Here is a 26888-nt window from a genome sequence, read left to right as displayed (position 1 = left end):
TGAGAACGACATATGAGAGCCCTTAGGCCCAGCAGCTTTCCGTTCTCAGCTGCTTCTTAAGACTCTTGGGCGTTAATACAGCCATAGGAAGCCAGAGCTGTATGAAGTAAAAATTCCGTCCAGTTCATTAAACTCATCGTAACTATTGAGTGGTCAAGAATGTGAAAAGGAGTTGACTGCGCATGGAGTCTCAGGAAACCAAGAACATGCCCTTTCTGGGGAGTGTGGCGTTGAAAGAGGCGGGAGGGAGAAGGACACCACTCAAAGGTAAGGCGACCGTTATCCCACCTACGCAACCTCTGTCCTGGACAAAACCATCGCGCTTGGACAAAGCGGTCATGTAGCTTTACAGCCAGTGAAGTTGGGTCGAAGAACAACTAGAAAATGATTAGCTAGTCGTGAACAATCTGATCTCTTATTTAAAAAAAAAAAAAAAGATCTTCGATCAGCAGGCAGAAAGAACCACGGGGCTTCTTGCACAGCGAAGAGAAACCCGGGAGTCAGATAGAAACGGATGGGTGGCCCAGAGAAGCGGCTGGTAACGTTTGCTGCTCCCTGACCCTTCCATTTGGGGTCACTCCCCACCGTCACCAAGACTGGCTCTGAGGGGAAAGTTAGGATGGAGTATGTCCTTTCTAAGTGTGTTCTACTCACTAAAAACAAAAACCACCCCCAAACATGCTTAACACTGAATGTCAAAGCCTAATGTTCACATATTACCACATGAGAGGATCTTGTAACAATTTTGCCTCGTGCCCTTGGCCTGCAACGGGTCGGGGATGGGGGCCATGACCTTTGGCGGTGGGACGACCAGAGCTCTCTGCGGGCACTGGGGGGTTCGAGAGCAGAGGAGAGGGCACAGCAGGGCATGCTGATAAAAGCTGCTGCTGGCCGAGTCACTGTGGATGCTATTCTAACTGGGCCCAGAAGCACCTACGAGAGAACACCCCATGCGCTCGTGTGGTCCCTACCTGATAACGGTGGGGTACAGCTCCGAGGTGTAGATATACACAATGTTGAAGGCAGCGCTGATGGTCAGCTTCCCCAGCAGGGACAAGGTGCGGCTGTTGACCACGGCAAACACCCCCGTGCCTGAGGAGGGAAAGGGGGACACCCGTGAGGGAGGGAGGGAGATTCAGGGCTGAGAGGATCTGCTTTCAACCACACACTCGGTGCGAAAGGCTGGGCGCCATTCCCACCGAGCGCCAACAGCCACGAGGGTGCTACCCATTCCACACCGCCTGGCACGCAGCTAAGTTCGCCACACCTGTGACTAGAGCTGTGCTCCTTCTTGGGGGATAGAACACCCTGGAAGCATCCACACCACAGCAGAGGAAGCCAAACGGCGAGCTTGAGTTGTATCTACCGAGGGGACACCCACCTCCCTTCCTTCCCAACCGTGCGGAGCAATCTGTGTACACTGACGGCAGGGTGGGTTGAGGAGAAATAGCCCGAGGAATGGGTGAGCCAGAGGCAGGTCCGGGATGTGCACACGTTTCCTCCACGTTCCTTGGTGCTCTGTCTAGAAGACACACAGGAGCACAGCCCCAAAGAGCCAGTGGCTGTGGCGTCCATTCCGACCCACAATGACCCCATGCATTCCAGAATGGGACGGGGACCCTGACATTTTATGGAAGCCGATTGTCAGGTCTTTCTTCCGTGGCACTGCTGACACACCTGAGGTTAGCGGTCAAGTCGAAAGTGCTTGTGCCACCTGGGCACCACCATCCATGTTGCTGTCGGGCGCCACTGGGCCCATCTGACCCCGGCAACCAGCTGCAACAGCTGCAGCATTTCAAGGCTGTGCCTGGCCAGACTGCCAGGCTTGTCTTCCCAAATGACCCTGGGTGGGCTCGAGCCTCCGACTTTTCACTTCACCACGTGGGCCACTCAGGGATTCCGAGACAGGGGATGTGGCTGGCCGCCAGCCAGCGAGGCTGTTCCCACTTCGTTATCGGCCCTCCGTAGGACAGAAGGGAAGACTGCCCACCTGTGCCACCTCCCCGTCCCTGCTGTGCTGGAGCCCCTGGCTGCAGACACTGTATGAAGCCTCTTTGTCACTGACCTTCCGCTTTGCTAAGCACCTTGTATGTCCCTTTCAGGGACCTCCAGCAGAGAGAGGACATTGGAGCTCTACACAACAGGGCTCTACACTTGGAAGGGGCTTCAATTCTTCTTCCTCTCCAACTTCTCACTTGAATGACTAACGAGAACCACATTTGCGTTTCTTAGCGTAACAACTTTATGTAAAATTAAAAAATGGTCAGTTCATTTCCTTAGCCGAAATACGATGGATTCTTCGGGGATTCTTCTCCTTTATTAACATGCTCCTCCGGGAGGCCGGCCCAGCTCCAAACATGAAGTGGATGCCTGCCCCTCCCCCGAGAAGAATTTGTTTCAAAGGACGACATTGATTCTGCAGCTCCGGGAGATGGACATATCTGATCAGAGCACATGGGAGCAGATGAAGGGGCAGGAGGAGAGACTGAAACACAGCCGGGCCCACCAGGCCGTGAGGATGATGTTCCTGAGTAGAGCAGCCAGTCCACAGAGAGAACAACATGGCTGGCCCCACTATGAGACAAGATGCCCCTCAGTGACTAAGGGCGATACAGGGGACAGCACCGGAGACACAGTGTGGGAATTGCACCTGACCTGATCCCACCACACCGAGGCAAATCACTGGGGGAGTGCAGCAGAACAGCAAGGGAATGGAGAGTCAAGGTCCCCAGGGAATGCTGAAAGTGAACTTTGGGGCCAGGGCGGGGTGCCCCAACAGACTGGACTGGAAAACACTCCTAAAAGCCAACAAACGATCCTTGAACTAACTACAAGCTTTTCTATCTTGATGTGTTTTGTTTTGTTCTTTGTCAGTGGTTTGTTGGTGTTGTTTTGTTGTCTGGTTGTATACTGTTGCTTTGTTTTGCTCTGTCTTGATTTTGTGCATGTTATTATCTCCACAGATCTGTCTAAATAAGACAGGCTGGATGAACTATCTGGAGGAAAAACAATGGGACCGACAGTTCTGGGGGGACTTGGGATAGGGGGAGGTGGGGGGGGGTAAGGAAGTGGTGTTAACAAACCCAGGGACAAGGGAACAACATGGGACCCAAATTGGTGGTGAGGGGGGAGTGGCAGGCCTGGTAGGGAATGATCAAGGGCAAGGTTATGTAAAGAAGAGGTATAGCTGTAACCCAGGTGGGGATGGAGCATGATAGTGGGGCAGGAGGAAAGTCAAGGGAAATAGAGGAAAGAGCTGGGAGGCAAAGGGCATTTATAGAAGTCTAGACAAAGACATGTACATGTAAATATATATATGAGGATGGGGAAATAGATCTATGTGTCGATATTTGTAGGTTTAGTATTAAGGTGGCGGAAGGACCTTGGACCTCTACTCAAGCACTCTCTCAATGCATGAATACTTTCTTCTATTAAATTGGCATTCTATGATGCTCACCCTCCCGACACAACTGCTGAAGCCAAAGCGGGTGAACAAGTAAATGTGGTGAAGAAAGCTGATGGTGCCCAGCTATCAAAAGAAATAGTGTCTGGGGTCTTAAAGGCTTGAAGATAAACAAGCGGCCATCTAGCTCAGAAGCAACAAAGCCCACATGGAAGAAGCACACCAGCCTGTGCGATCACGAGGTGCCAAAGGGATCAGGTATAAGGCATCATAAAAAAAATAAAAATCTTACCATAGTGAATGAAGGGGGAAGTGCAGAGTGGAGACCCAAAGCCTATTTGTTGGCCACTGGAGATCCCCTCACAGAGGGGTCTAGGGGAGGAGATGAGTCAGTCAGGTTGTAATGTAGGACCGATAGAGAATACAGCTTTCTCCCAGATCCTAAATGCTTCCTCCCCCAACTACCATGATCCGAATTCTACCTTGCAGGTCTGGATAGAGCAGAGGTTGTATACTGGTGCATATAGGAACTGGAGGCACAGGGAATTCAGGATGGATGATACCTTCAAGACCAGGGGTGTGAGGGGCGATACTGGGAGAGTAGAGGGTGAGTGGGTTGGAAAGGGGGAACTGATTACAAGGATCCACATGTGAACTCCTCCCTGGGGGATGGACAACAGAAAAGGGGGTGAAGGGAGATGCCGGATAGGGCAAGATATGACAAAATAATAATCTATTAATTATCAAGGGCTCATGAGGGAGGGGAAAGCGGGAAGGGAGGGGGGAAAAAAGAGGACCTGATGCAAAGGGCTTAAGTGGAGAGCAAATGCTTTGAGAATGATTGGGGCAGGGAATGTATGAATGTGCTTTACACAATTGATGTATGTATATGTATGGATTGTGATAAGAGTTGTATGAGCCCCTAATAAAATGTTTTAAAAAAAAAACAACCAACCCACCAAAAAAAAAAAAAAAGGATCATCCTTAGCAGAGGAAATAATGTAATTGTGAATAACTGACACAATTGAACATTTACAGCACAATAATTCGATAAAAGGTTGCTCTACGTCCTATCATTGATATGTGTACTATGTTGATAGTTGTTGTGTAATGGGATATCAATTTTAATGTACTTTGTGACTTTGTGTGTATAAATAAATACATATAAATTTTTTTAAAATAACATGATCTTCTCTAGGACCCTCAGATTTAATTAGTGTCTTTTAAATGCGTTGAACTTCTCCCTTCAGTAATTTATCCACCTCTACCTTCAGTGTAACTCAATGTTGCCCTCTCAAGGAAAGATAAATACCCATCGACTCTGCTGTATTGTCGCCCTGTTAGGGAATATCCCCAGTGGGTAACCATCACTTCCTATCCTCCGATGCATTTGCCCGGCAACGCCTACACCCAACTTCCAAAACCATCCTCTCCAGAAACCCCTGCTCTTAAAGCTGACCAGCGATGCCCTCATCACCAAATGTCCTTGCCGCTCATTCTCCTTGACTTGTATGTCAAGTACAAAACTCCTGTGCTCTTTCTTGGGGTTACAGTGCTCACAGCTCTTGGCTAATTCAAATGAAAAACCTCCTTCCTTCTTCGGCCCGCAAGGACCCCGGGGGTTCTGTGGGCTGCTAACTGCAAGGGTGCCGGGATGAGTCGGCCATGGTTTTTGCCTTCACTTTAGAGATTTGAGGATTTCTTCGTGTACACGAAAATGAAGGCCAATTAACTCATCACTCATTTCCCAGAAAATGGAGTCAGGAAAATGTACCGAACACAAAGTTCAGGTGGTACCGAAGCAACGTTCAAACCAGCCAGGCGCTCCCTGAAGACAAGATGAGGCCTTCTGCGCCGGTCAGGATGCACAGCGCCTCGGAGACCCTGTGGAGGCTCCCTATGAGCCAGCCCAGGTTGATGGCAGTGGGCTTGGGCCACAGTTTCCACATTCAGCTAGTTTCAGACTCTCCTTTGTCGTTACTTACTTTTCCATTTGCCCCAAATACATTTTGACTGCCCTCGGCCAAAGGTATAATCTTGTGTCTCATGGCATGCCCCATAGTACTGTGGGCATCGGAGTTCCCTAAACAGTTGGGTGGACGGTGATAGAAATTAATGTAGTGCTCTCTCAACCCCTAAGGAGGGAAGCCCACAATGCACCTCAGAGTTCCAAAAGACAAACGCCCACTTCCCAGGTGGGCTGTGAAATAAATCTCCACCGATTTTAAAGATGGTCTCCCCGGCAATGCCAAATTCCACCACCTGGGGATGCTCTCGCCTCTTGTGCTAAGCTAGTTGGAGGCTGCTAGCTCTTAAGTTCTGGGTGTCTTTTGCACGAGGCACTTCTTGGTGGAGAAGACTTCATGAATTCACCCTGTCTTTTGTGTCGAACCATCAGCCATTCCTTGGGAGAAAAAGGGGGCTTTCTACTCCTCTAAAGAGTGACGGTCTCAGAAACACAGGGGCAAGTTCCGCCCTGTCCTAGAGGGCCATGGTGAGTCTGCATTGGCTTGTGTCTTGACGCTTGAGATTTGAAAATCTCAAAGCAAAGAGAAAGGTGCACATTTGCTTGACCACAAAATGATCTCTGTCCAGTGCAGTGCTGTTTCCATCCCAAGCAGGATGGCATCCTTCAGAAGCATCAGTGTGGAAGTGTCCTCCAGCAGACTGACTGCATGTTAGGGAGGGGACTGGGGTCCTGAAACTCAAAACGCTGCTTCACAGGGAGCCTGTGATCTCAACTTCCACCACAGGATCCAAGGCTCGGGGATAGCTAACATCTAACTACAGTTTGGGATCTTTTGACCTCTCCCTTCAGTCTGACCAAGTCTGAAGTTCTGTACTCAATGCATACACATTTAAGATGGTTGTCTCTTACTGAATCGCTCCCTTTCTAATTACATGTTTATAATTGTCATGAAATTTGGAAAACATGTGGTTATTATTTCGGAAGATATACTCATCTTTACCCACACCTTGTGATGTGCTAATTACATATTAGGCCACTTGATATTATCTGACAACTGACTCACTCCAAATAAACAAACTCACCACCGACAACTGACTCACTCCAAACAAACTCACCGCCATCCAGACGAGGCCAACCTACAGTGACCCTCTAGAACAGGGCAGAACTGGCCCTGTGCGTTTCTGAGACGCTAACTCTTTACAGGAGTAGAAAGTCTATCTACTTCTTTATTAATTCTTTATTTAATCTTTTTTTCCTGTTTCATTTTGAATGGCTTCTTTTGGTGTGTCTTAAAATTTCACAATTTTTTTCTTCTGCAACAGTCTAGCGTGCTGTTAACTGTGTAATTTCCTCCCAAAATACGGTGCACGTTTCGTCTCTGGATGTTGCATTTGCGTCTCTGACATACTTCCCACTTTCTATTCATCATGCTTCCTTCTATTTTCCAGAACATGTGCTGGAGTCTATTTTTGACGGTGTTTAAACATTCTTCTTTCCTAATTCTGTCACCTGTGCCATTTCTGGTTTTGCCTCTGTGGATGGATCGTTCTTCTGGTTGTGGGTGATACGCTCTCCTGTTTATATACATGCTTTGTAAAGTTTTGAGCGGATGCTACATAGTGTGTGCCTTCTGCACCTGACTGCCTTCTGGATTTTAGTAATCCTTAAATCTCACTCGTTTTTGTACTGGGATAGAAGTTAGCTTAGTTGGCTTCATGTGAGCTGCCTGAGGGGATTGTTCATTTGTTTCTCTTTCTTGAATTTCACAGTAGCCTGCCCTCTAGGGGAAATCTGACCCAGAAGTCCTCTTCTCAAAGTCTAGTGTCTAGCCAATGAGAACTTCAAGTGCTGAGGGTTCTGTGTTCCCAGAAAGGAGCCCTCGGTGCAGTAGGTTAGGTGCTGGGGTGCTGACTGAAATACTGGTGGTTTGGGCCCACTAGCCTCTCTGTAGGGGAAAGGTGGGAGTCTGCTTCTACACAAATTTGCTCTCTCTGAAATTCTAGGGAACCATTCTATTATGTCGGCATCCATTCACCAGCAGTGGGGTGGGTTAGGGTGTCCTAAGAATGGCTCTACCTGCTCCTTTCTGGCCATCCTTTCTCCAGGTCTGGTGCATGCAGACTAGCAAGTAGTCAAAGATGACTTAGGAGCTCTTCTCTGGCAGCTCACTTCTCTGGCATTCTACCCAGAACGTTCTGGTCATCTCGACGGCCTCAGGGTTCTAGTTCTGTCTTCTGAATGCAACAGGGGCACGGGACTGTACTGAGCTCCCTTCCTGCACTGTGGCCTGAAAACCCAGTGGTAAAGCCTGAGGATAGCCGGTCTCATTGCCATCATGGCCAGAAGGGAAACCCCACAGGATACTCCGTTGCCAATGCACACAAGGTATCGTCTTGTATTGTTCTTGTTGAATCACTCATGTCCCACTGGATTGAAAAATTCTTTAAGGCCAGGAACTGGGCCTTGTTTATGAATAGTTCTTGTATATATCGCAGGTTGGAGAGCAGTCAAATGAGGGACACTCAAGCTGGGGTTGAGCAAAGAAATGTTTCTCTGCAGCTGAGACTGGGGACACGTCCTTCGGCTATGAAACGACATAGGTGCCCTGTGCCCTGACGTCCAAGTATTCCAATTCTCTAGCAGGAACACAACACTTGTCCACAGTGCCCAGAGCTACTCTGACAACCCAGGTTCCTGGATCCTGGCTAATGCCCATCAGGCCTGCCCACTGAAAAGACAGAACTTGGCCTCACGATGCAGCTTGCCTCTTTTAAAAGCACTTCTTCACCATTTGCAAAGAAGGCTTTGGTTCTAGGGAGACATAGTGGTGCACACGATTAAGTGTGCCACCACTAACCCGAAGGTTGGCAGTTTGAATCCACCCACCAGCCACAGATGGGTCTCTGTGAGCTGAAGTCAACTGCCACCTAAGAACTACACACTCAGGGTCTGTAACTCTACGTGAGAAAAACTTCATTTTCAAAAGCTCCATTGACTTTAGAGTCAGAAAGGCCTGAGATCTGAATTCCAGATGTGCCACTAAGTAGCCACCTGTGCAACCTGGGGACAGTAATTGATATATATATATTTTTTCAAATGAAAGGGAAACAGCACGGTTACCAGTATTGTCAGCCTCACCATGACCCTTCTGTAAGGAAGAACAGAGAGCAGCTGACATTGGCAACAGACAAGCAGACTTTGGAATCAACTAAAGGTGGCCCCTGACTTACGGTGGGGCTCCACACTGAGGACTCCAGGGAAGCCGGTTCTGACCTAAGTCAAATGCCCCCCTTTTAACGTTTTCATGATTGCCTTTATTATCAGTATCTTTAAACCCAACCTTTGTCTCTGAGGGTTGGCACAAGAATGACAACGTTGGCAAGTTACCTGACACAATCCTGTCAGCAGTCCATGTTACTGATGATGACAGGGCGTAAGAGAGAAACTGGACGGTTGTAGGTGTGGCGTGGCATAATTGAAACACCTCATAAGCTGGGATTACCCGTAGTGGCCACTCGGGAACACTGGCCCCATTGGGAAGAGTATTCACTTGGAGGCTAGTCAGCGTGCAAAGATATCCTGGGCAGGGCATGTCTGCCTAGGAATTACAAACCTCAGGCTAATCATGAGTGGCAAGCAACCTGCTTTCCAGCATGCTCTTTCCTAATGGCTACAATAGCAGTGACTCATATATAGACAACTGTTCCATACCTCTCGCTGCTGACACCAAGTTGGGGTACAGAAGGGCACAGGGATGGTCAGAAAGGAGGGGATGAACTCCCATCTGGTGGGAAAGTGTGGGAGCACGCAGAGCTCATGTGCTCCAAACACCCCCAAGATGCATGGATGCTTACTTATAAATTCTGGGTGTTTTTCTCTACACTCTGAGCCAGTTTTTTAATACGTCATTTAAAGCTCAGAATTTTGAGAGAAAGAAAACCCTCGGGGATTTGAAAGAATGTCATCAAAATACACTTAAGGAGAAAATACTAACGTTTGGGGACGTTTAAATTGCCATGATTCAAAGGAAGATCCAAGGCCCGAGAGTTGACTCTCTGCTCGTGTAGAGAGGAGGCTGCAGAGCAGGAGGGCCGTCTGTTCTCTTCCCCAGTAAGGGATACAGGGCAAGGAGGAGCACTGCCCTGGGGACGTAGAGGACCGGAGCCACTGACGATAGGTCATGAGGAAATGCCTTTCCCTAGAAACCTTTACAGACTAGACGTCCACTCCTCTAATAACAAAACCAAGCCCATTGCTGTCCAATTCCTACTGAGAGCAAACCCACAGGACAGAGTCGAACTGCCCCCTAAGGCTCCCCAGGTGGCATCTCTCGATGTAAGCAGACCGCCACGCCTTTCTCGTGCACAGTGGCTGGGGGTTCCCACTGCCAACCTTTTACTGAGCAGCCGAGTGCTTTAACCACTCAGCCCCTGTGTGTCAGAGCAGAGGCTCCTCCTCCCCAAGGAGTATTTGTAGAACATGCAGAAGACCCGGTGTCCACCCAGGAGCACAATCAGGATGCAAGCAGGGCTCTGAATTGGTTCTTTCTGATTCAATCAAGCAACCAAGCCACACTAGAATGGATGCACTTTTGGAACATGAGGGTGCACTGAAATGAAAACCGAATGGGAAAGACCACGAGTGGCTGGAAGTGCGTCCTCCCTCTTAGAAAGCAAGGGAAGTGCGTGTGCCACATAGCAACTGAACCTCTCGACGAATAGAGTCAGAGACAATGGCACTCAGCTCGAAACGGGGGCTGAGTGTCTGCTTTGTGGGGCAGACTCCAGAGGCCTGGCAACAGCCCGTCCTCCTGAATCAGGCTCCTGCAAGGGTTCACTACACCTTTCCCCGTCTTTCATTCCATGGCTCCTCTCCATAATTTTCCCTGTTCCCTTCAACCACAGCTGACAAATCCGGGTCTGTTCTGATACCACTGCAGCAGCCGTGACTGAACTGGCTCGAAGGCCTGGCCAACCTCCATACTGACTGCAAGTGAAGAGAGAGGTGGGCCTGGTCCAAATGATCCATCACACACCACCACATTCCCTTTGGGCTTTTGCTTGGCCATTTCTAGTATAAAATGACTTCAGGAAAGGGCCAGGTGAAGTCTTAGAGGTGAGTTAACTGACAAGTCCGAATATCGGGGAAGAAGACAGGCATGAACCGGCTGACCGAGGTGTGCTAGGTTACGGGGGCTCCAGGAGCAATGAAAACACGTTCCCTACCAATCGGCAGCCACACACAGCTAGGCTGGCGATATAACTGAATTCCCAAGTGACCTCCGAATTACAAAAGTTGCTGAACATCAAGCCACAGTGGTCTGCAGCCAAGGGTGTCATGTCCCAGGCGGGAACTGGGCACTCTGTTCTTTCTGCAGGTCCTCGACAGGCACCGATCTGAGCGATCTCTCCCCTCGCTGGCACTAAGCAGAAGCCCCATATTTAGTAGAGGATAGGAAGTAGGCAAACTTAATAAACTCTCAGTCTCCACGATCCCATCACAAGCTGTTCAGAGCAGCACCCTCAGCGGTGGGCCGACTTGCATGCTGAATTCAGGGCCCGGGCTCCAGCCTGCACCCGGCCGCACGTGAGGGGTCCCGGAGCGTTAGTTCTCAAACAGGCAGCACGGACCGCCTCGGCGTTGGCAATGAGAAGAGGGTATAACTTTTGCCCAAAGGAAAAGCCGGTTACCAGAGGAGTGTATGATGAAGGATGGGCTGTGGCAGAGAAGGGCTCTTTCAACTGCATCTCCAGGATTAATCAAGACTTGATGCTCTGCCTTCGACTAGTCTCTCACCCGAATGGAGCCCCGTCAAGGCCTGCCCCGAAGCTGCTGTTGGACCACCCCCTCCCTGCCGTGGACAAGCCCCCACAGCAGCCAGTGCAGTGGGCAGCTCGCAGGATCTACAGAATGTCCAGAGAAGGGCTGTGGTCAGTTTAGTAAAATGCCAAAGGAAGCTTTTCCCGAAGCTTGGTTTGCATAGCAAAGCTATAAATTCAAGGGGGCTCCAAAAAGTGCGGAAGGGGGAGAAAGGGGGACCCCATCACCAGGTTGGCTATAGAGCCCCCCACCCCCTGAAGGGGACGAATAACAGAAATGTGGGTGAAGGGAAACAACAGACAATGTGAGATATGAAATAATAACAACAATATATAATTAATTGATCAAGGATTCACATGGGTGAGAGGGTTGTCGGGGAGGAAAAAAGGAGCTTATACCAAGGGCTCAAGTAGAAAATGTTTTGGAAATGACAATGGTAACATAGTTACAACAAATATGCTTGATACAATTGTATGGAATGCTATAAGAGTGATAGGAGCCCCCAATAAAATGATGTTTTTTAAAAAGGGCATAGAGATTCCATTCTTTTAGTTCCACTTTGCCCAGGAACTTTCAAAGCCCCCTTGTCCATTCAAGCACCAAGGTCTTCGGACGACGCTTATCTGCGCTTTAAACAGGACTGGGAGCGAGGCGACCGTCCCCGAGGCACACGGCATGCTGTTGGTGTGGCTTACAGGAGATATGCAGTGGGGGTGCCAAGGCCACCAGGAGGGGCCAGCGCTCTCTGCTCCTGAGACCGATGGGCATGCGGAGGGCAATCTGCAGTCTAAGGCTGCACTGCTTTTTGCAGTCCACATCGCCGTCACATAAACAACTCGACCCTCACCCACTACACTGCATCCCAGCCACCCAGATGGTAGCTTAACAGCCTGAAAGAATTAATAGTGCGCCTCTAAGCACTTGCTTCACCCAGAGAATAGTTCAGGCGATGGAAAGAATCTGGCCCATTATACCCCACACAATTGCTAAGTAATATGCAATCATAGAAACAAAGCATGGCATATGGTAATCCCGCTACTAGACTGAGATTCATTGTCATAGGACGGCTGCTCAGAGCCCTCGTTGGAAGGGGAAAGGTGTACCTTTCTTCTCTGGCAGGAACATCACAATCAGGCAGGCCAGTCCTCCCAGGCACAGAAATGCTGCTAATGTCCTCTTGCGACCAAACCTACATCCAAAGGAAAGGACACCTTGCTATTAGGAATCTTACCAAGTCAGCTGCTCCTTTCACCAGCGTCCCTTTGAAGGTTCTCACGGTCTCACTGCAGGTGCGTATCACCTTTTCCCTCCTCTTTCTTTTATGGAGAGCGGTTGTCAAATGTGACTGACCGGAGAATGATAAGGACATAAATGAAGTCACCCCACCCCCCAAAGACCGAGGTAAGCTAGCTTGGGGAAAGGATTCGGGGACGTGGGGGGCAGCACATCATGTAATCCGATGGTCTCGTTCCCTGGCACTGTTTGAAGCGTTTTCCCTCTACTGCCTTACTGAGTCTCTTACCAAACCCGTGAGGCCCATGCAGCTGGAATCGCCACATGCATAGAACATGCAATGGATGCATGAGACATGGAGTCTTTGAGCTCCACCCATTTTCTGACTACCTGAAGCTTCAATAGCTGAAAGTCTCAGACACAGCGAAAACAATCCTCTCCTCTTTAAAGTACCAGCAGAGGCGGAAAGGTGAGTGTGCGTGCACATGTGCAGTAGAGAGAGGGGCGGTGGGGGGGCGGCAAAACTCTAGCCGATAAGGTTAAGAGAAAATGGAATTTATTGTACACTCTATGGAGAGAAGTGATTTTCAATTGAGTGCTTCTGCCTGGAAGAAAAAGGTATCACCAGGCTGCCCTTTTCTGAGGGTGTGCTGGAAACTTCCACAGAGCCCACTGCATAGCCATTTTGCCAGGGAGAACTTAGAATGCCTAGCTTCCGGTGAGTGCAGGGAGACTCGGGCAAAGTCATGCAGTCAGCAGGCGGGCACGCCCACATAAGGCACTCAGGTCGGCCTCATCCCTAAGCCACCGTCCTTCTCACCCCTGACTGCTTCAGCCTGCCTCTGGCCCTAAGTGAGTGATGACAGGTCTTGAGACTTGCTGGCCACCGCATCATTCTGCATGGCAACCATTACCAAATGCCTCTCCCATGCCAGGCCCCATGCCTGGCAGGCACTAGCGATGCAAACGCAAGGACACATTGGATGCCCACATGCACAGCACGACACCTGTGACTCCTGAGGCGGCTGTCTGAAGCATGCACCCAAGGTCACGGTGCACAAAGAAGGGCCATCTGGTACAAGTGGGGGTGCTGGGGAAAGATTCCCCTCCTCCACGGTGCCGGTGCCAGCTCCTGGAGCACACTGAGAGAAAGATGCGCTCGCTCCCAGGGGTGGGACCAGCAGAAGCGACTGGGAATTTTCCCTGGGAGAAAGGCCTTGGGTGTCATACAATACACATGGGCCCTGCAAAATGCCTTCACCTAAACATCCGTGACGGCAGCACCACCGGCAGGGCTGGGCACGCCCGGGCTGGGTAAATGACTCCTGGAGAGTAAGAAATGGGGGCTCGAGGCGCACACCGGATGGAGTTGTTAGCTGTCCTAGAAGCTGAGGGAGGGAAGGACAGGCGCTCCGTAAAATGACGGCTGAAAAGTGCTTACAGCCGTGTGTAGTGACAAGGAGCAGCCGGAGAGCGTGTGCTCTCCCTCAAAGAAATGCAGTGCATCCTGGGAGATGCGAAAGCCTTCATTCCTCTCTCGCATCTTCATGCAAGAGTTCTAATTTATATTAACCGGGTTGATGGGTTCCCAGCTACATAGAGCTGGTGATCTCATCTATTGAGATTAAAGACACATACACATGCAGTCTAACCCCTTTAGAGGATAGGTAACGGCCTGTCCATATTGGATTAAACTAAACCCAAGAAATACTGAGCCAAAAGGAGACTTTTAACTACACTTGGCCTTAGAGGAACTCGATTCATCACGGACACAGGCATGCATGTACCATATGTACGTGCGATATGAGAGCGGGGAGGGTTCCATAGGGTACACTGCACAGTCAAATATACTCACCACTTTTGGTTAATCAAGTAGATGCAGACAGGGTACGATGGGATCTCTATGAGGCCAGAGAGGGCCAAGTTGGCATAAATACTTCCCCCGAGGTCACCGGCACTCAGCGTCAGACCGTAATACACCAAGCTGCACACAAACCTGCAAGTGGAAGCCAGAGGACGAGGAGGAGGACCGGGGAGCCAGACAAGAGACCAATACTGGTTTGCTACCATGCGAGCCGCCTCGAGCAGCAAGCCAGATCTGCCCACTGGCCTCTCTTTCCGAGTCCGCCTTCCTACACCCCCGCCCTGCCATGGCGCAGTCGTGACTCAGCGTGACGGTGAGTCGGACAGGAAGAACTGCCCCCGTGGGTGCCCAAGGCTGACTTCAATCTTTATGAGAGTAGAAAGCCTGCCCAGGATTGGCTGGTGATTTTGAACTGCTGGTTTGTGGGAAGCAGCCCAGTGTAGAGCCACTACCGACTGCTACAGGGCTCCTGTTCCTACACCAGGCGGGGTGGACGAATAACATAAAGGAAGCCTTGAAAATAAAAGGCTTTGTGCTGCATCAGTGTTTCCCAAAGTGGTGACCCCACCCCAGGGGTGCTGGAATCATGCGGAAGTGGGGGGCGGTTACAAAAGCAGATACCTAATGTTATCCTGGATTATGGACTGGAGTACAAGTGTTTTTAATTGTCCGGCAGACTCTGGGTCTTTTTTTTTTTTTTTTTCCAGAACTGGGACGGCAGGCCAAATAGGTTTGGGGACCTCTGCACTAACTAAAGCAGCACGGCGGGGCCGCTCCCGAAAGAGCGAAGCCTGTGTGTGCATCATCTGCTCTAATAAAGTTTATCTGCACGGAACAGATGACCAGGGCCCTCTTCTTGCTTTATCGATTCAGCAGTGCGTGGAGCGCTTGCCCGGGCAGCTGGAATAGTATCAGATGAGTATGTCCCTCTCAGGGTGCAGCTGAGAGGAATGGTGCTGAGACATGGGTGGGTGGGGACTGCCATCAGTGGGTAACCTGCATGCTAGGAATGGCTGAGCCCACTGGCTGTCCGAATGCCTCCAGGCCACATCCAAAACCCGACGTATGCAGCCTTCAGCAGGGGCACGGGCTGGAAATGTCAGAACAGGAAGAACAAGCAAGGCTCCTGGCAGAGGCACCTCACAGGTTCACTAGGCGGCTTCCTGAGAGGTGATGGTCAGCAGGGGCAGAGGAGACATCTGGGAGCCAGCTGGGGGGGGGGGGTGTCCTTGGAAAAGCATGCCATTTACGAAGCAAGCACTGGCGGGGAAGCTCCTGTCCGGCTGCTGGGGCAGGCCCTGGCTCGGGGGGAGGCGGGCACTGAGCCTCTTGCCTGTAAGCCCAGTACCAAGCCAGTGGTGCAGGGTGGAGTTGTCACAGAGAAAGTGAAGAGAGGACAAGGGACTTCTGGGCCTAAACAGAAATAGCAGCGTGCAGCTGGGCATTCGTAGTACATGAATTAAGTAAAACAAGAGCACAACACAGTCACGGGGCCCATTCCCATTCACAGCAGCCCCCAACAGGGTGTACCAGACTGCCGGTCTTTATGGGAGCAGACAGCCTCCTCTTTCCCACATAGAGCAATGCTTAATCCACGGTGCCACCAGGGTTCCTTGAGTATGGGGATATATATTTCTACTCGTCACGCGTGCCTAAGCACACAGAGTAAATTGCCTGTGCTGCATGAGCTCGCCAGTTTTCGTGTGTATGTAAACTCACAAACACCAGTGTGTACAAAGGGCTGGGGGTGGGGTGGGGTCTCTGAGTAGCTCCTGTCACCTTTCTTTTGAAGAAGTCCAATGAGCTCTGGCTATGATGCGATCCAACAGAGAAGGGACATCTTTACTTCTATCTCTGACAAACAGTAGGGCAGGTCCACTGCTCCAAAGGTTGGATGCGTGTCTACTCCAGGTGCCTTGGCAGAAAGACCTGGTTCTTCGAATTGGGAAAAGCAGCCACCCCAACCCCTATGGAGCATGCTTCTTCCTGGCACACATGGGTCGCCGTTGGTCACTGACTCGATGGCAGGTGGGATGGTTGTGGTAGTGCCAGGAGAGGGCCATGGGGAGGAGGTAAGAAGGCAACCGAGGCAGGAGCTGGGCTGGCTGGTGGTCCAGGCTTCTCTATCTAGCAAATGTCTGGGGTGGGTGGGGGGTGTGCACTGCCTGTGACTTCCCCCTCGGGTGGGGCCATCCCTAGTCTGCATGGACAATGAGTGGGGCTGCCGCCAGAACACGTGTGCAAGCTGCATGGGGACTGGAGCAGGGGGCGGGGGGGGGGGGTGCTCTGGCCCCCAGGCACCGCCCAGCGTAAGCAACAGGTGAAACGAATTCAAATACAAGCAGTTTCCTGCAGGGGTTGAAAAGTTTTGAGAGACCCCTCCTGTGGCCTCACCTGAGTCCCTACTGTGAGAAAGGCGCCCTAGGGGGGGCGGGGGGCGGGGGTTCTACGTTGGGCTGCTAAGCAGTAAGCAGATCAAAACCATGGGCTGTTTCTGGGAGAGAGAAGCGGCTGTCTGCTCCCACAGAGAACTACGGTCTCGGAACCCACAGGGGCCGCGCTACTCTGTCCTACGGGGTCGGGGGGAGTCGGTCCACTCGATGGCAGTGCGTGGAGCAGAGTGTGGCATGGTCTCGTGTGAGTCTACTCTGCGCTGAAGGCGCAGTCGGAGGTGCAGTGGTTATGCACTCGGCAACTCGGTGAGAGCAGCCTGGAAGAGCCAATGAGGCGGCCACTCGGCCACCTGGGGCCCTGTGAGTGGGAAGCAACCAGACAGCAACAGCCACAAGGCTGGCTGCCTTCGGACACATTGCCAGCAGCTTCATTCCGGCCATGGAGAGGCACATCGCACTTCAACCAGGCTGTGATCGCAGTAGGCCCAGGCAAGCCAGCACAGGCAGGGGTGGAGTCGAGAGAAGAGGGAGAACAAGGGGCCATGGGCTCTTACATCCCTGCTGTCTCCACTCTGGAAGTCTCCTTGAGGCACTAGGCATCAGGCTCCGAGATCACACTTCTTAAAAGCACTTAAATCACCTTAATGTGCCCCAAACAAAATTTAAAATCCTTGCATCATATGTAACAGCATAGATAGGGCGCCAAAGAACTTTTTAAGACAGCACAATCACAGCAGGAACAGATGTGAAACACAGAGGTGTGATTTCACTCCCCACTTAAGGCTTGCTTCAATGACAGACCCAACCAAAAAGCATCCAGTTTTATAACATCTCGGAAAGAACAGCCTTGTGTGGGGGTGACATTGTCTCTAGTATTGCTCTGAGCCCCCAGGGAAATGTTTATTTGAGAGTCCCTCTTTAGGCTGTACAGGATATAATATAAAGTCAGCGTAATCACCCTGACTTTAAATCTACTTTTTAGGCCTTTTCTTTAAGCCCCCAGAAGGCTGGAACTCAAGAGGCATTATTCCTGGACAAAACAAATAAATAAAAACAAAAATGAAAAGGGTTAATCTTCAACGAGTGGGTTTTCCCACAAAGCAAAGGTTTCTGAGCAGATTTGCTAAGTTTCTGCTTTTCAATTCCTTGAACCTGAAATCCGTAACTTCTGTGTGGTGGCAGTAAGTGTTGGGCTGCTAACCACAAGGTCCGGAGTTCAAACCCCCCTGCCTGCCCCTGGGAGAAAGATGAGGCTGTCTGTTCCCTTAGAGATTTATGGTCTGCAACTCTCTGGAGTGGCTCCATTGTATCTTACAGGGTTGATGTGAGTCGGAACTGACTGGGGGGCAGGGGGTGGGTTTTTTGCTGTGTTATCAGGTGTGTCTTCCCCACAGGTGCCCTTCATTCAGCACCCAACATCTCTGACACTCCCAGCCTCGTGCTGGTTCTGCGAGAAAAGCTGAGGCTGTGCGACGTGTCTCCTCCCACACAGCCAGAGCTTGGGTAAGAAAAGCGAATCACGACGGAGAAAGCCTCGCAGCTTCGGATTCCCAATGGGTGTCATTTTTCACTTTGTACGTGAGATTGCTTCCGGGGGCAACCACGTCCCTTTGCTCCCACGTGGACGTGTGGGCTTCCATCAGCCTCAGTGGCACGTGCATATGATAAAGCACAGCACCACACTCTTTTAGGCCAGGAGGCAGGATGCACATGCCGAGTGTCGGGCCAAGGAGCACGGGCTGCATGTGAATAGAAAGGGGCTTTGGTGTCAGTCAGATAAGTGTTGGACTGGTCATCACAAGGTCGGTGGTTCAAATCCACCAGCGTAGGAGGAAGAGGAAGCTATCTGCTCCCATCAAGCCTGACAGTCTAGTAACCATCTACAGGGTGGTTATGATTGGAATCAATTTGATGGTCCTGAGTGTGGCCTGGGGCATGTTATCAAAACGCATAGTGTTCAGGCACAAGCATACTCAAATGATATCCAATGCTCACCCACTTCCCCTTTTCTTGTAATTCATTCATTAAATAGAACCAGTTTCAGTCACCGATTGCAGCTTCTATTAATGCTCAGGACATTGGGAGAGGCAGGTTGGAATAAGCTTAACAATAAAGAAGTCAGGTTCTGCACATGCTCATCAGGTGCCCCGCTGACTTACAGATGTGGCTTTGAATCCACCCCCTTCAAACTCCCGAGGTTCCGAAGGATCACATACAGTGGCCCCAGTGAATTCGTGAGTGGGAACACCCCACAAAATGCATCACCCAGCACAACCTTTTGAACGTCCTCTAACTGCTTAAGGAGCCCTGGTGGTGTAGTGGCTTACACAATGGACTTCTAACCACAAGGTCAGCAGTTCGAGCCACAGCCCACCAGCCTCTGAAGGACAGAAAGATGAGGCTGTCCACTTCCATAAAGATCCACAGCCTCAGAAACCCAAAAGGGTAACTCTAACTCTGTCCAATTTGTCCTGATTTGACTTTGCTTATGGATGTGGATTTCACAAGGTTCCAACTGGAATGAAGATTCTTCACATCAAACAAAGAATATGATTGTCTCCTCAGAGCGCTGGGTTGATGTAAGTGGGCAGGATAGAAATTAGACACCCGAAATGGGGCCAAAAAAGGAATGAAGTGGCTGGCTTACAAACTTTCATAGGTGGGGGAATATATTCATAGGTTGATAGGATTAAGGTGTAGGTGTTACTCAACTGCAGTTGTTAGGTATAGGATATTGTTGCTGTTTGACTTGTAGAATTTATGTTCAAGTGAAGGTGGCACATATTGAGCTGTATGCATTTAGTTGTATCCTGTTAGCTACAGATATGATTTTATTATTGTTTGAAAATTATGTGTGTGAAAGTATCAAATCGACAAGGGGTGGTCTGTGGTAGTCACATAATCTGTCGTCAGTTTGAAAGGATTAAGAGTGAATGGGATGGAGTTTAGCCTGCCAATCAGGTGGAAGCTTGATGACCTCATTTGGATAAATTGAGATAAATTGCTCACTTGAGATGGGACACATGCTCAGTGTCTGCAAGACATTCTCATTGACAAGCCACATGGAGACAGGCTGATGGCAACCAGTCTTGGAGCTGGAGAAGCCATATACAGACCCCTGCCAGTACTGAGATGCCTACAATGCCACTGGATCCACAAGACTTCCCACCCACTGGCCTGTGATCTCCCTGCATTCTGCATCATTGCACGTGTTTTGTGAGTCTGAAGAGGAATTTATACATAAGTATCAGACATATGGGCTAATATCGGATTTATGGACTTGATCTGGACTGGGCTGGGTTGTTTTCTCAATATTCAATTGCTCTTGTATATAAAGCTCTTTTCTACGAATTTGTTTCTCTAGTTTACCCAGACTAACATAGGTCATAAGTCAGAATTAACTCGATGGCAGTAGGTGGGTGGGTTATCCATTGCTTAGTGCCGAAACCCCAAACAAAGGTCGGGGTCTTTAAAGGCTCATTTTAAAATGCTTCTGTAGCTTGTATGCTTCCTTTCTTTTCCTCCGTCTCCGTTTTGCTCACATATGTTTATCAGCTCTCGTGCACAAAGATGTGGTTCTGATGGCTACTAGCTCGAGTTTAATGCATCTGTCCTCAGGGACCATGGATCCGCTCCGGCTGGAGGCATGCAGCCCACCCGGTCCGAGGGGAGGGGAGGACGTTCTGCTACTTCTGGGGAAGCCAGCTCCTGACCCCAGAAGAGGGGCATTCCCCATCTCTCTGGAGGAAACGCCAGGGTTCTTGAAGACCAACAAAATGCCCTTTTGTGTAATTACCAGATGAACATCAGGATCAGCGTATGCCCCAAGAGGATCCGGTACCGGAACAGGTCCAGGAAACTTCCCGTCGCCCTGTTGCTCCTGTTGGCGGGATAGGTTAACGAGACGGTGCACTTGACCTTGCGGTTCCTCCTGGCAATGAGGTAGAGTGCCTCCTCGGCCTCCCTCAGTCGACCCTGGGAGTACAACCAACGAGGTGATTCAGGAATGAATCTGAAAGAGAGGTCATTAGACGCTGTATATTCATCTAGGTGCGTGTGGACAGGAAGGAGACACATCGCCTACTCTTATGTGGGTCCCCTCACCATGACGGGTCCCATGTTAGAAGTCTCAAGCTTGACTTTGTCAGTGACGGGCACTAGCAAGAGGACCACTTTCAGCAGTACGTCAACATGAAACAAGTCTCCACTGCTTGCACGAGATGACAATGGGCTTGCAATAACAGCCAGGAGAAAAAATGGGTAAGCAGTATGCACTGCTTTTGAGCTTTAGAGCTGTAAAATCTTAATATGTTGCCTGGCACGTCAGGAAGCCCATAATACTGAGTACCGTGAGTTCTTGATAAAGTAAGGTATTTGCTCCTATAACTACCAAGTGTCAAGCATGTAGATTTTGACTGAGATCTTCAAAGATTTCAGTGGTATGTGTCCTTTCACCTCTTCACAGCCTACACGTCTGGGAGACTTTTCAAAGACAAACCAAGGTAGGTACAGCGAAGAAGCTTTGTTTGCTAAACACACCAACAATCTCCTGGCTAAACATGAGATCATTTGCACGAAATGAAAGGAGGTAGAAAGTGCTGGTTATTTAGTACACCCTTTGGCATCCACTGTACCCTTCAGTAAAATTGAACAGTGACACGCACACTGTAGAAGGGGGGGTCCTCCCTGCACCCCCAGTCCAATAACCACTTCCTGAACTGAGCACAGTGAGTGTGGACAGGGGAGACAATAAAAACAGGCAGGATTTCCTCCCGGAGTTTTGATACCAAGGAGAGAACTCAAGGGCTGGTTGGCTTGATGGCCAAAGTGAGAAGGCAGGCAGGTCCCCTGCGACACCCTGAAAAATCCCTCTACTGAGCTTCCCGTGGCCATCTGACCACTCTGCTGCCACTGGAGGGAACTGTCGAATAAAACCGCATTCTGTTGGAAGCCAGCTGTCAACTGGACACTGTGGGCCCCGTGTGGCACTGTGTAACCCTGATTACATCCTCGCTGAAAAATGAACAGAAGATGGGTGGTGGCGAATAAACAACGGTGCGCTCTCAATGGCACAGCGAGGGCAAGACCTGTCCTCGGAAGTAGATGACAACCGAAATGAAGATGGAGGGGTGTAGAAAGAGCAGAAAGAAAGCTGCCAAAATGGTAACACCTGCATCTTTGGGTCAAGGGAGCCCTGCTGTGCTCTGGGAGAATGACTCGGGCTGCTAACTGCAAGGTTGGTGGTTCAAACCCAGCAGGCACTCTGGGTAACGAGGCACAGTCCCCGAAATCCTGTACTGAGGGGACTAGCGGTCAGAACACAGCCGATGGCACTGGGTTTGGGTCTTCAGGTAATGTCAGCCATTGACCCTCCTCCTAATCTCCCTGTTTCCAAAACTATTTATTACTGACAGAAAGGGCCTTAAAATTTTACAAGTGAATTTGCAAAGCTGATACTTGGGAGAAATCCAGGTTTTGAAATGTGATTCTGTTGAGTTAATAAAAGGACTTACACCTGGGGAAGGGTTTATCATGTGATGAGGCAAACGTGCTTATAATCTCAGCCGAGGGGGGCTTCAAAACTCCCCTGAAAAATACCAGTGTCTTTTAGTTCCATTTTCGTCCCAGGAACTTTCTGAAATGCCTTCCTATTTCTCTACATTTCGACAAAGCCAGGAAGCCGATAGGTATAGAGGCTCCCCCAGCTCCCCATGGGCAGACTGCGTCCTACAAATCCCAGCCCCTGCAAGTGCCGTATAGACAAAAGTTTCAAGGAGACAGCAGGCCTCGGAACTTTCAGAGACATGCTACCCCGGAAGCTCTGAGGTCACCGTGAGAAGCCACAGTACTCAGAGAACAGTGCCGCCCCGGAGAGGCTCACCGAGTATCTGTAGTTGATGGGACATCTTTGGGGACTTAAGGAGGTACCAGTTCTCAGGAAGTAAACAAAACCACTCTAAATCCAGTTTGTTGGAGAGGAGGGGCTTTTCAGCTCCATAATGATTGCTGCTGATAGAGATAAACATGGCTTGACTTTAAAATATCGTGTTGTGCTGAAGTGCCATCAAGTGAATGCCAGTCCATAGCGACCTTACACGACACCAAAGGGAAAACTGCCCGATCCTGTACCAGCCTCACAATTGCCCCTGTGCCTGTGGCCCCGGTTGCAGCTACTGTGTCAATCTCTCTCCCTGAGGGCCGCTTCCTCTCCTTCCCTGCCCTACTTTACCACACATGGTGTCCTTCTCCAGGGACTGGTTTCTCTTGACAATATATCCAAAGTATATAAGGCGAAGTCTTGCCATCCTTGCCTCTAAGAAGCACTCTGGCCTTCCTTGTTTCATGATGTGTTGACTGGTCCTCTTAGCAGTCCATGATACTTTCAACCTGCTTCTCCAGCAACACAGTTCAAACATATAGATTCTTCATTTGCCTTCCTTATTCAGTATCCAGCCTTCACATGCATACGAGGCAATGGACGATACCATGGCTTGGGTCAGGTGCACCTTAGTCCTTAAAGTAATATCCTTGCAAATAAGCAATACTCTAAAGATTTCTTGTGCGGCAGATTTTCCTAATGCAACTTGTCATTTGATCTCTTGACGGCTGCTTCCAAGAGCACAGATTGTGGATCCAAGTGAGACAAAATCCTTGGCAGCGTCAACCTTGTCTCCACATATCACAATGTTACTTCTGGGTCTACTTGTGAGGATTTGGGTCTCCTTTCCACTGGTCTGTAATCCGTACTGAAGGCCCTGAAACCACGTGAGCTCTGCTTGCGCTGCTACAGGCTTAGGCCTTCCAAATAAGGGGCATCTACAGCGGAAAGCCCTGGACCAAATCTTGCTAAGTAAAACTCACTGCCTCTGAGTGGACTCCTCTCATGGGGACCCTGCAGGACAGAGCAGAACTGCCCCTGGGGGCTTCTGAGGCTGTGAATCTTTCTAAAAGCAGAAAGCCCTGTCTTTTGCCTACACAGCAGCTGGGGGAGCTGAACTGCTGACTCTGTAGTCAGCAACCCAACACACAACCCATTCTGCCACCAGGGTGGCTTCTCAATGAGTAGAATCTGAATTGAAGCTATTCCATGTATGAGCTATGTGCGCTAGAGTGCTACAGGTCGCCCTACCTTTACAGCAGGGGGGGGGGGTGGGAGGGAGTCCATACCACTGGGTGACCATTTTATTTAAATGGCTTAAAATGGATTCCTTTACACTGATTGACATCAGAGGTCTGACACCTCAGGGGAGGAAAGTCCTTCGCCAGCCACACTAAAAAGTCCTGGGGAAATTGTGAACACTCCGCCGGCAGAAGGCTATGGATGGCAGTGAAGCCCCCAGTCCATTTTCAGGGTTCATGCACCGATTAACCTCAGGTGAATCCCCTCTGCTCACAGTGCAGGGATGTGAACAGCCTTGTCACGAGATAGACAGCAATGTAAGGCCGACTATGGCAAGTGGAGTTAGGGGGAGTTAAGAAAGGTATACAGCAGGGTTGTATCCTCTCACCATACCTGTTCCATTTTTATACACTGAGCCAACCATCAGAGAAGCTGGCTTATATGAAGAAGAATGTGGCATCAGGATGGGAGGAAGGCTTACTAACAACCTGTCATATGCAGATGACACAACCTTGCTTGCTGAGAGTGAGGAGCACTTGTTGAGGAAGATCAAGGATTACAGTCTTCAGTAAGGTGTTTGACCCAATGGAAAGAGGAACAAATCTGCACAACTGGTAATATCATGATAAGCTGACAAAATTGAAGGTGTCAAGGATGTTGTCTTGCTTGGATCCACAATCAATGCTCATGGAAGCAGCGGTCAAGAGATCAAAGGGCGTGTTGCATTAAGTAAATCTGCTGCACAGACTCTGTTAGAGTTTTAGAAAACAAACAAGCATATCACTTTGAAGACTTCTCTGCTGGTAGCCTAAGCCGTGGTGTTTTCAATTGCCTCATTTGCTTGTGAGCGTCTGGCCCGGCATGAAGCAGAGTGAAGACGAGTCGATGCACTTGAACGGTGCTGGAGCGGACTACTGACAGCACCACGGCCTGCTAACGGGACAAACGGATCTGTCGGGGACGAAGCACGATGAGAGTGCTCCTGAGAGGCAGAGACGGCGAGACTACCTCCTACACACTTGGTGAGGAGAGACCGGTCCCGGGAGAAGGCCATCATCCTGCTTGGTAAAGTAGACAGGTCGTGAAGGAGAGGCTCTCAAGGAGAGGGATGGACACAGCAGCTGCACAGGAACAATTGTGAGGATGGCGCAGGCCAGCGCAGTGGCTCATTCTGTTGTGCTTCGGGTTGCTATGGGTCAGAACCGACACCACAGCACCTAACAACAACAGTAAGCTAAAATGTAACACCTTATCATTTAAACTCCCTTTTGATCATTTTATAGTTGGTTCAAGTTTTAATATTTTTCATTTCATTTTAATTGAGGTTTTGTCTAGTCATTGTTGTTAGGTTTTTTTTGTTTGTTTGTTTGTTTGCTTCCTGTTTGTGTTTTGTATGATTATCTGTAATTGAAATCCAGGATGGGTCAAAATAGGGAAGTGGTTACCAACCTGTGGGTAGCGATCCCTTTGGGGGGTCGAATGACCCTTTTACAGGGGTTGCCCAATTCATAACAGTAGCAAAATTACAGTTATGGAGTAGCAATGAAAATAATGTTATGGTTGGGGGGTCACCACACCATGAGGAACTGTATGAAAGGATCGTGGCATGGGGAAGGTTGAGAACCACTGGTCTAGAGAGACAGTAACTGGATTAACGAGTACCTAGGGCAGGGGAGTCCAGGGGGAGGTGAGAAGCTAACCGCAATGAGGGCAAAAATAAAATGTTGTTGGACTGATTGTGGTGATGAGGGCACAAATCTTAATATGACCAGACAATTACGGAGCATGATGCATAAAGCACATGCCAATAAAACTATTTTTTACCAAAATAATTTGGGGAGAGTGGTAGGGTAAAAATACATTGCGCATGAAATAAACAAAAACTTCATGGAGCCAAAGGGTAGAATGTTGTGTATTGAATTGTGTGTGTGTCCCCCAAATCCTAAACTCCTATACCTGTGAACATAATAACATTTAAAATAATAATAATAATCCAATCACCACCACCCCCTACTATCCCCCCAAAAAGGCCTGGAGCCCCACAGGCATGCAGGGTTGGCTCACCCCTTAGCCATGGGCGTTTTAGAGGCCCCTGGGGGGAACATCTTCATAAAAAATTCACTGCCTTGTAGTTGATGCGGACTCGTGGCCAGCCACCCTGTAAGACAGGGAAGAGCTGCCCCGGTGGGTTTCCGAGGCTGTGACTCTTGACTGGAGTAGAAAGCCCCATCTTTCTCCCGAAGAGCAGCTGGTGGTTTTGAACTGCTGACCTGGTAAATTGCAGGGCAATGTGTAGCCACTAAACCACCAGGGCTCCTCGGGAACTTGGCATGTGAGCCACTTGTATAAGCCTGCGCTGACCTCCTAAAGGCCTTCCACAATGTTTCCGTGCCAACATCCATCTAACGGGTATGAAATAGTGTGTTACTGCGTCCAGGCCACCCACCCCTAGGACTGCCCTCATGCCTGAGAATCTGTCACAGAGCACGCTTCAGCACCCCAATTAATTTTGGTAGGTTGAATAACCGCCACTACACACTGATATGAACACCTTGCTCTACAATACCATACTGCACCCACCTAGCACATGACCTGATCCAGCCAGAAGGTCTTTAAGCTTGAGGTTCCAGGTTGAGAGAAAAATCGGAGTCCTTAATTGCCCATGTAAAGGTTAAAATCACATCTACTGAAAGGTTACTTTAAACAAGGGGTACCTGCCTTTTGACTTAATTAAGCATCTCCTCTTCCCGGGAGCTACCCAGCATGGGAGCGCTTGGAGCATTTAGTTCTTCACCAAAGTCAGCTGAGGCATGCTCCTGAAAGGGAACGACGCTGCTCACTGACCCTCGTCCTCTCACGAGGCCTTCTTCCACTTAATACACTAAAGCGCCACAGGGCAGAGGTTGTACACTGGTACATAAGAGGGCTGGAGGCACAGGGAATCCAGGGTGGATGATACCTTCAGGACCAAGGGTGTGAGGGACGATGGGAGAGTGGAGGGTGAGTGGGTTGGAAAGGGGGAACTGATTACAAGGATCCACATGTGACCTCCTCCCTGGGAGAGGGACGGCAGAGAAGGGGGGGAA

At 49.8% G+C, this 26888-nt stretch overlaps 1 protein-coding gene across 4 annotated transcripts in view; it reads right to left on the bottom strand.

The window, feature by feature from the left end:
- SLC22A15 (solute carrier family 22 member 15) overlaps positions 1 to 26888 on the bottom strand; it is an 85280-nt gene that overhangs the window by 6411 nt on the left and 51981 nt on the right. For 2 of the 4 annotated variants that reach the window (XM_075559829.1, XM_075559811.1), the window contains exons 6-9: positions 20479 to 20694; positions 14281 to 14421; positions 12296 to 12381; positions 972 to 1092 (exon numbers count right to left, since the gene is read on the bottom strand). In XM_075559829.1, the coding sequence (XP_075415944.1) occupies positions 972 to 1092; positions 12296 to 12381; positions 14281 to 14421; positions 20479 to 20694 (564 nt within the window). The remainder of the gene's footprint in view (positions 1 to 971; positions 1093 to 12295; positions 12382 to 14280; positions 14422 to 20478; positions 20695 to 26888) is intronic. The other 2 variants (XM_075559820.1, XM_075559836.1) reach the window with 2 other exon arrangements.

Source organism: Tenrec ecaudatus, chromosome 1 (genome assembly GCF_050624435.1).
Source record: "Tenrec ecaudatus isolate mTenEca1 chromosome 1, mTenEca1.hap1, whole genome shotgun sequence".
Taxonomy (NCBI): Eukaryota; Metazoa; Chordata; class Mammalia; order Afrosoricida; family Tenrecidae; genus Tenrec; species Tenrec ecaudatus.
This window is presented reverse-complemented; position numbering and strand designations above follow the sequence as displayed.